The following is a 9,037-nucleotide window of genomic DNA, read 5'->3' as shown; positions in this document are numbered from 1 at the left end:
AAAAAAAAAAAAAAAAAGGCATGTTAATTACTTAACCTACTTTGACTCACCTTCTTCATAAGTCGCCAAAGTCCAAACCTCAATAAGCAAACTAAAAAGTAATTAATAATAAATGGAACCCACCACCAACTAACTAACTAACTAACTAAACAAACTAACTAAACAAACTAACTAAACAAACTAACTAAACAAACTAACTAAACAAACTAACTAATTAAAAAAAGAGAAATCATTCTGAGCTAACTTAACAGTGGAATGGCGGACTTTAGCAACAGAATGGTGTGTCTTGCCTTAGCATTGAAAATCTGATTCTGATTCGTTACCCACCGGGCTAAAATACTGATTTTAATTAATTTAAAATGGCTCTGCGATCATCAGCCAAAACTAGTGAACAGCTGGCAAAGGACAACACGAAATGTGTGTGTCCGTCCCAAAGGTTGGGTCCAATCTGCTTCAGCTCGAGTTTAGTTCGAGGAAACTATACCGCTTGGGTTAGTTAATCTAGGGTTTTTGTTGTTTTCTTTTTGTTTCCTTTTTTTTTTTTTTCTTCTGAGTTTTTGCAGATATTACTCATTGTTCTACCTGGGCTGGTCGAATGTATGTACTCTGTAAATTATTTCCTGTACTATGTACATGTATGTAGGGACAGTTGGCTAGCATGGTGTGTAGAATTTCTTGATTAAGAGAAACAAGCAAAGGGAAAAAGGAAACCAGAGGATTACCAACCCCGAATGCAGATAATCTGTACGAAGAAAGAAAAGCAAAAGGAATGAGAAAATAGCGGCAACGCTGGTCATCATCAAGGATACACTATTCCGTTGAACGCGCGCACCTTCGGCCCACTTGGGAGAATTCTGAACGTTTCCAGAATGCAAACGGGGTAGGGAAATTATGGGCTACGACTCTAGGTCTTTTGAACACAAGGAAACTTTCCAGCTCAGGCATATCTGGTTTCATAGTAAGAAACGCTGCCTACTCAAGATCTGTGGAATGAAATCAAAAGAAAAAAAGTCAAGTTTGTTGAATCGAGAGGAGAATTTCCTATTCTATTAACACATGCTCCGGATAAACCCTTTTTTCGTGGTCCCCAGCCGTTAAATGTCATTAAAGTTACAAGTGTAGACAATCCTTGAATCCGTCAAGGATTGCCTCCCAACAAACAGAAAAAGAAACGTTTCAAGTATGCTCATCCGACCCAAAAAGGTATGAAGGCAACCGGTTCCAGTACAAACGAGTATAAAACAACAAACACCCATACACCGAGCAGAGGGCATAGAAATCAAAACTATTGGTATGTATACATATCATATGCGTGTTAAAACAACGGTGAAGAGAGAAATCTCTAGACGAGACGAAAAGGAGGATATAGGAGAGATACAGGGATTCGATCAACCATGAACCTTTTCAGGAATAGGGGCAATCAGTGGTGGTATATTTAGGCCTTGTTCTCGCCCTGGTTGGCCTCGCCAGACTGGGACTGCTGCTGCTCAGCGTTGGCCTTGTGCATCTTGTCGAAAAGGGTCAAGCTGGCATTCTGGAGCTCATCGGTCTTCTGCTTAAGCTCCTCGGCAGTGGCGGTGCCCTCGCCGGACTGGTTCTTGACAACGAACTCACGGAGAGTAGAGATCTTCTCACGGATCTGCTCAGCCTCAGCCTTGTCAAGGCGGTCCTCGAACTCCTTGAGAGCCTTCTCAGTGTCGTTCAAGACGCTGTCGGCACGGTTGGCAGCCTCAATAGCAGACTTGCGCTCCTTGTCCTGAGCACCATACTTCTCAGCATCCTCAACCATGGACTGGATCTCAGAGTCAGAGAGACCGGAGCCAGAGGCGATGGTGATGGACTGGTCCTTGTTGGTGGACTTGTCCTTGGCGTGGACGTGGACGATGCTGTCGGCATCGATGTCGAAAGTGACCTCAATCTGAGGAACTCCACGGTGGGCAGGGGGGATACCAACAAGCTGGAAGTTTCCGAGCAGCTTGTTGTCCTTGACGAGCTCACGCTCACCCTGGAAGACCTTGATCTCGACGGCGGTCTGGTAGTCGGCAGCGGTAGAGAAGGTCTGGGACTTCTTGGTGGGGATAGTGGTGTTGCGGTTGATCAGACGGGTGAAGACACCACCGAGGGTCTCGATACCGAGAGAGAGAGGAGTGACATCAAGGAGAAGGACGTCGGTGACCTCACCAGCAAGGACAGCACCCTGGATAGCGGCACCAATGGCAACAGCCTCATCAGGGTTGACCGACTTGGCGGGCTCACGGCCGAAGATGGACTTAACAGACTCAGTGACCTTGGGCATACGGGTCATACCACCAACAAGGATGACATCCTGGATCTCGCTGGCCTGGAGGTTGGCATCCTTCAGGGCCTTGCGGACGGGCTCAACAGTGCGGCTGATGAGGGGGTCAACGAGAGACTCGAGGTTGGAACGAGTCATCTTGAGGTTGATGTGCTTAGCACCGCTGGCATCAGCAGTGATGAAAGGAAGGTTGATCTCGGTCTGGAGAGAAGAAGAAAGCTCGATCTTAGCCTTCTCAGCGGCCTCACGGATACGCTGGATAGCCATGCGGTCGCCGGAGAGGTCGAGGCCAGACTCCTTCTTGAACTCCTGGACGATGTGGCGAACAAGGTTGATATCAAAGTCCTCACCACCAAGGTGAGTGTCACCGTTGGTAGACTTGACCTCGAAGACACCCTTCTGGATCTCCAGAACGGAGATATCGAAGGTACCACCACCAAGATCGTAGACAGCGACGACACGGTCAGCCTCCTTCTCCAGACCATAGGCAAGGGCAGCAGCAGTAGGCTCGTTGACGACACGGAGGACGTTAAGACCAGCGATCTGACCGGCATCCTTGGTAGCCTGACGCTGGGAGTCGTTGAAGTAGGCAGGAACAGTGACGACGGCGTTCTTAACGGGCTTGCTGAGGTAGTTCTCGGCAGTCTCCTTCATCTTGTTGAGGACGAAACCACCAATCTGAGAGGGGGAGTACTTCTGGCCGCGAGCCTCAACCCAGGCATCGCCGTTGTCGTGCTGAACGATCTTGTAGGGAACCTCCTTGATGTCACGCTGAACCTCAGCATCGGTGAACTTGCGACCGATGAGACGCTTGGTGGCGAAAAGAGTGTTCTCGGGGTTGACAACAGCCTGACGCTTGGCAGCGATACCAACGAGACGCTCGCCATCCTGAGCAAAACCGACAACGGAAGGAGTTGTGCGGGCACCTTTTGATTGTATGTTAGCCGCAGAGCTCACCAATCATATGCCGAGCTCCCAACGACGAGAAAAAATTTTCACGTACCTTCAGCGTTCTCAATGATTTTGGGGGTCTTTCCCTCCATGACAGCGACAGCAGAGTTGGTGGTACCTAAAGATATTCATTAGAAGCTTATTTTGATGAATTGGTTTTGTTTGGACCAAACATACCCAAGTCAATACCGATGACCTGGCCCTTCACCTTCTCCTCACCACCCTCCGTGGAGTTCCATCTCCGGAAGGATGTGCTGGGGACTCTGAGACCGGCGGCGCGGGTGAAAGCAGTGCGCGGGAGCTGTTAAATGCAAAGCTAAGTCAGTTTTGATCTCGAATGCATTATGCGAAGGCCTGCTTGTTGGGAAGAAAAGACATACCGCGCGGGTGATACGCGATGGCAACATTGTGATTGGGAATTAAAGAAAGATAAATAATACACAAATTAAAAGAAAATATAGGAAACTCCAATCGACTCAATCGAAGGGAGAGATGAGATGTAGATGAGAGAAAAAAGGGTAGGTTGAGAGGGTGAGGAGTGATTAAAAGGAGATGATGGTTTTCAGGTCTTTTCCGGGGGAGAGGGAAACATAAAAAGAAGGGAGACCGGCAGTAGTAAAAATTGTCACGGAGAGCTTCGGCCCGTCGTCGAAGTTGGTAGAATCACAGCAGCGTAGCTGGCCACCAATGAGTAACCGGGCTGCCTTTTGACCGCCTGGGTAACCGAGCCAATCGGCTTCGCCACCTACTAGAGCTGTGTTTCCCGCCGGAGAGAGTCCCATTCCTACGAGTGACACTACGGAGTTAGTAGGAAGACTCCGTAATGGATAGCTGGAGGTGTGGAGGCTTTTGTCCGAGTCAATATGGATTTTTTGATCCCATATCCTAGACCGTTTAACGGATCAAACATGGCTTAGTCTTGATTTGTGAACTGTACAAGAAGATCTATACAACTATAGGATCAATTGCTGATATGGTGGAGCTTTATTTTTTCTTCTTTTTTGCTGCCAATATACGGAGTAGGTATAGCAGGGAGAAGACCCCTACGCATAGCACACGTAGAATAGAGAATGGGCCAGTGTCAAAACTAATTGTTTCGTTTCATCTGATTAAATCTCTTTCTCAACTAACCTAGAACGTGTGCTTGTCATTATCTCAATCTTTCGAATGGAGCTATCATGTACTCCGTACGGAGTACTGTGGCGACATATTGGTGCTGTACATTGGCCACCCGGTATGTACATACCAGAGAAGCAAAGCCGAGGAAATTTCCTTTTATTTTATTTTTTGTTTCCTTGCCTTTCAGTCTATTTTCTTTGTTTTACTTTTTACCATTCTCCATTTGGAGTAACGCCGCAATGCCAAGTTGCTTTTTCTTTAAAAATTTCTTTTTGAAAGAGGAAAAAAAATTCTATGCTCCTATATCTTATCTACCCGTCCATGTTGATTCATCATATATGAACGCTAGCTGTTTCTAGAAGTATCTCAACAATGAGTCCCCGAGCCCAACACATGTCATTATGAACTTGCCGAATACATGGTGCCTATCATCTAGGTAGTAAGTTTCGTCAATGAAGGTTCGGGTTCACTCTAATCCAATAGAATCGGGCTGTCTCCTATAGGTGTCGAGACGCTGTCGAGTATATAGAGAAACTAAACACAGGTATATATATATTCGAGAATAACAGAGCTTTCATTCAAACTCAGAGGAACCAGGAAGTAGATACATCTATGCAGTTTTTGAACGAGCCTTGTATCCCCTCTTGTTTACACCGCATAAGCGGAAGAAGTAACAAAAGGAAGGTTCTGACGTATAGCGCTGCTTTTTTTACAACATCATCCTATACCTAAACATGCACGGAGGACCCGAGGGGGAAAAGTCTATAGATTGTACCTCTAATCGCAAGGAATCAATGATGTTTCTTATCTCAATGGTTTCCAGGCCACCTCCAGGCCTAGACCATAACTACCAGAAAAAGGCCATATGGAACTATATGTGCAGACTGTGGCGACGAGCGTTTGATCTATGTACAACTAGTACTATCGTATGACTAACCTTGGCTTGCCTCAGGACTTGTGGCTAGGATCTGCTGAGGTTGTGCGTGGTTTCTTCCTAGTAGCACTTCCTATTGATGGAACAGTGCCTTGATATTGTGTGTTTAGCTTTGCACGCAAACAAGTACATATAATATTTCCAGTTATTGCTTCTTCGTACACATCCAAATTAAAAAGTCTACTGCCCGCTTTAGCCTCGGAGGTCATGTTGTTTTCAATCATTCTGACCCATTTTTACATAGCGCTGATCCAGAAATACAGGGAAACTTTTCACGCAATACTATAACTATCCTTGCATATACTGCGACCCATCTCCTTTCCCAAACGCCTGAAGCCAATGCAACGAGACAACTGAATCAACCATGCACGAATGGACGCCCCTGAAGATGACGAGTAGTGTGAATCCTTAACCGAGTCAGATAACGAAGCAAACTTGGCGAGGAAAGGAAAGGGAGAAGCGAATGTGAAAATAGATGGTATCTCCAAGATATGATGATGCGGGAGATTGCACATCAAGCCCAAACTCGAAAACAGAGGAAATGACAACAAGCTGCAACACCAACACCGTCAATCGTAACCTTCTGCCACTATCGCCATGATAAGGTACGCGAAGGAACCAGAATCCTTTCTCAGAAAGGTTACCGGGCCATATTATTTCAACATTAAGCAGCGCCAAATAGAAAAGTGAAAGAGTCACAGCTCAGCTGTGAAACAAAACCTTGAAACAGAGTGATGATTTAGCGGTAATTGACAACGGGGAATGTTTTTCGGTCCGAAATGTTAATCTGGTATTCGAATATACCATCGACAGTCGCGACGTACCTATGCAAGTTAGCATTGTCATCGTGAATGTACGCTGGGAACCTACAATGTTCTGCCGTCTGCACCCCACCCAATTCCAGCAGCACTCCCTGGCCCCTGATCTCTTTGTCCAATTCCCAAACTACGGTCTGGAAGCTCGTTTAAGATACTCCTAATCCAGCGAGGAGAGCGGGTGTTATCGATGCCTAATATCTGCTGTCGATACCGCGGATGGTTGCGATTATGTGTTTCGTTGACGACCTGTCTTTGTCGTCGAAGGCGCTCTGCCGCCACGTTGGTTCTTAGTTCCGTGTTTGATACACGTAAAGGTTCGTGTCGGGTACCAGCCAGGTTGTCCTGTCTCTCAGTATGCCTGTGCCCGGAACGGGATCGCTGATGGTCCCGCGGCCGTGGTATCGACTCTACAGGGGCTGTGGAATAGTCAAAAGTGGCGGAAGGGCGCCCTAAAGTCCCATAATTCCGACTTCCTACGCCCGTTTCGTTACCACTAGAACTACTCTGATCACTCGACGAGTCGGCAGCACGCTGACGAGTGTCGGATACGATCGATTGTATCTCGGAGGGCGAAGCAGTCCAACTGAGGGTAATGCTTGGCTGTGTTTCTATGTTTGAGCTGCCCGCCTCCGGAGTTCTATTGCGTGTTTCGGAGTTGCCCTGGGATAGGATAACAGAAGCTTGACGTCTAGCATTGTGTCTGCGCTCGCTGGTGCCTGGCTGTGCAGAGGTGCTATCTCGCGAAGAGTCCTGGAGCGAATCTCCATGGCGAAGGGGCGAAGTGGGACGAGAAGTGCGATTGGACACATCTGTGGAACCTTGGAATCGCAAGCGTGGTGCAGGATGTGGATGAGCATTAGCCCTGGCTCGTCTCTCTGTTAAACCCTCTTCCAGCCTTGAGGTCCAACGAGCTGTGTTCAGAAACTCTACGATCAACCTCTCCCTGTCGGTGAGATCCTGTAACAGAGCATCACGCAACGGCGGATTGTCGGACGTCTCCCCAACCAACTCATTTGGCGGAGTGTTAATGGATCCCAGGGCGGCTCGCTGTCCTGCATCTGCGCCAGATCCTGGGCTGAACCGACCATCAATCTCAAGTTCCAAGCCCACCGAATCGTCCAATATTGGGTTAGTACGAACTTCCTCTATCTCGGGATCATCGTTGTCCAAATTGATGATCTGCCTGCGCAGAAAACCCTGGCGAACATCTGCAATTCCAGCCCGGCCCTTGTCTTCAAGCCACACCAGAAGGTCCCAAGGTTCGGGCGCAAAAGCCATACAGCGCACAGCACCGCCATTGCAACAGAGCCTTGAAGAATTGAAATGACATATTATTGAGCTTTTCTCATCTGGTTCGTGGGTAATATCCCGAAGCGTTTTAACATCAAACACGGTAATAACCCCGGATTGAGACCCAATGGCGCACAGTCGACTAAACTGAGAGAATGCAATAGCAAAGCAGCAACCATCGTCGATCCGAGTGCCGATATCCATCTCAATGGAGCGGAGAGGGTCCCAGTTCCAGCCAGTAAGCTTTTCGCCACTTTCTGTCAGGACGGTTGTATCAAAATCCCGGGTAATATCATAGAAATACGCTCGGGTTTCATCACCAACCGCGGCCAGGATGGTAGAGTCTGGAGAGACGATCGCATAATTCATGCATGCTGGGTGATTGAGGACCTTGAGAACCTTCGAGCGGGTCAGAGAATAAACGGTGACCGACCTATCATTATTACTGGCAGGATTCATCAGCACGACAGTGGATTGACGGTAGGATGTGACCGCAATACCTGAGAATGATAATGTCTTCATCCGCTAAGCCTTTTCCATCGCCAGGTAGCCGGTGGATGGTCACGGAGTTAACGATCTCGCCACCAAATTTATGCAGCTGGACATCCGGCAGTTGCCTTTGATCGGCATCCTGTACTGAATCCGGTTGGTCGCCAGAAAGCCAGGATTGGGAGATTCTTGTAGGCGCACCAAGATCAATCGGCAAGGCACTGTCAATATCTGAAGGTTGAGAAGTTGATGTGTCCTCTCGTACACGCACTCCCCTTTCGGAGATCTTGATAAAAGCACATTCACCGTTCTCATTACCTCCAACGGCGATCCAACCGTAGCCCGCAGCAAGACATCTCGGTTCAAACGGGATAACAGCTAGGGTCTCTCGTTTTTGCGATGATATGTGAATTGAATATATGACTCTGTCGACGACAACGTAAATCCTATCAGGGTCGGCGGTGCTAATATAATTGTGAAGTTGTGGATGGCTAGTTGATTGTTAGTTCAAACTAAGCGTGCGACCATGTTGCGCTAAGTCTAGGACACTGACAAAATTGGGATTTTGAAGGGAAAGAAGCGTCGCTTTTTCGGAAGGATTAGAGACTCGGTCGAATGGTACCTAGAATAGCAGGGCAGGCGTTAGTTGAGGCGGAACGTAGGTATACATCATTACTCGTAGCATGGGGTAAGACCAACGTAAGCGCAGAATCCGTAGTCATGGTTAGAGATCGAGGCTAGACTAAGGTGACATCGTTGGATATATCGATTCCCATTAGGTAGCAGCGTTGCGAGAATGGCGGAGGGCACAATCAAGACGAACCACAAGGAAGGTGGATGCAGTAGAGCTGAAAGGGATAAGCCCGCTGAGTCGTCAACGTGGAGGTAGAGGAGTGGTACGAACGCAATCGGAGAATGGTTTGGCGAGTTATTGCTGTGAGAATGTTTAAAACGTTGGGTAGGAAGCGATAGCTCGATGTAGTTAAGCTTGAGCTCTCAGCCCAAGTAAAGTAAGAGATCACCGCTCTTACTTGACAACCTTGTCCCCCAGTGCGATCATGACTTTCGGGGGGAGTCATGGGCGGATGACGTAAGACTTGACACAGGACTTTTGGCGGTCGATCCGGGGAATGCGGTCGA

General features: G+C 47.8%; 2 protein-coding genes across 2 annotated transcripts; both read right to left on the bottom strand.

Annotated features, from left to right (window-relative positions):
- Positions 1–932: 932 nt before the first annotated feature.
- BDV27DRAFT_126062 (Hsp70 family protein) lies at positions 933–3,883 on the bottom strand. Its single transcript, XM_032066472.1, has 4 exons — positions 3,628–3,883; positions 3,425–3,548; positions 3,300–3,365; positions 933–3,222 (listed from the first exon to the last, which is right to left on the bottom strand). The coding sequence occupies exons 1-4, from the start codon at positions 3,652–3,654 to the stop codon at positions 1,436–1,438; spliced, it is 2,004 nt and encodes a 667-aa protein (XP_031929009.1). The 5' UTR covers positions 3,655–3,883; the 3' UTR covers positions 933–1,435.
- Positions 3,884–5,430: 1,547 nt separating this feature from the next.
- On the bottom strand, positions 5,431–8,974 carry BDV27DRAFT_126061 (uncharacterized protein). Its single transcript, XM_032066471.1, has 6 exons — positions 8,802–8,974; positions 8,597–8,745; positions 8,451–8,519; positions 7,909–8,388; positions 6,171–7,853; positions 5,431–6,124 (listed from the first exon to the last, which is right to left on the bottom strand). The coding sequence occupies exons 2-6, from the start codon at positions 8,617–8,619 to the stop codon at positions 6,040–6,042; spliced, it is 2,340 nt and encodes a 779-aa protein (XP_031929008.1). The 5' UTR covers positions 8,620–8,745; positions 8,802–8,974; the 3' UTR covers positions 5,431–6,039.
- Positions 8,975–9,037: the final 63 nt, after the last annotated feature.

This window comes from Aspergillus caelatus, assembly GCF_009193585.1.
Source record: "Aspergillus caelatus strain CBS 763.97 unplaced genomic scaffold BDV27scaffold_60, whole genome shotgun sequence".
Taxonomy (NCBI): Eukaryota; Fungi; Ascomycota; class Eurotiomycetes; order Eurotiales; family Aspergillaceae; genus Aspergillus; species Aspergillus caelatus.
Note: the sequence above shows the minus strand (reverse complement) of the source record. Positions and strands in the feature narration are given on the sequence as shown.

Coding starts and splice junctions, on each gene's coding strand:
- BDV27DRAFT_126062 (XM_032066472.1), bottom strand. CDS start 3,654: ATGTTGCCATCGCGTATCACCCGCGCG. Junction 3,549..3,627: donor CATCGCGTATCACCCGCGCG/GTATGTCTTTTC, acceptor TGCATTTAACAG/CTCCCGCGCACTGCTTTCAC. Junction 3,366..3,424: donor GGTCATCGGTATTGACTTGG/GTATGTTTGGTC, acceptor GAATATCTTTAG/GTACCACCAACTCTGCTGTC.
- BDV27DRAFT_126061 (XM_032066471.1), bottom strand. CDS start 8,619: ATGACTACGGATTCTGCGCTTAC. Junction 8,389..8,450: donor CCCTTCAAAATCCCAATTTT/GTCAGTGTCCTA, acceptor ACAATCAACTAG/CCATCCACAACTTCACAATT. Junction 7,854..7,908: donor GAAGACATTATCATTCTCAG/GTATTGCGGTCA, acceptor GAATCCTGCCAG/TAATAATGATAGGTCGGTCA.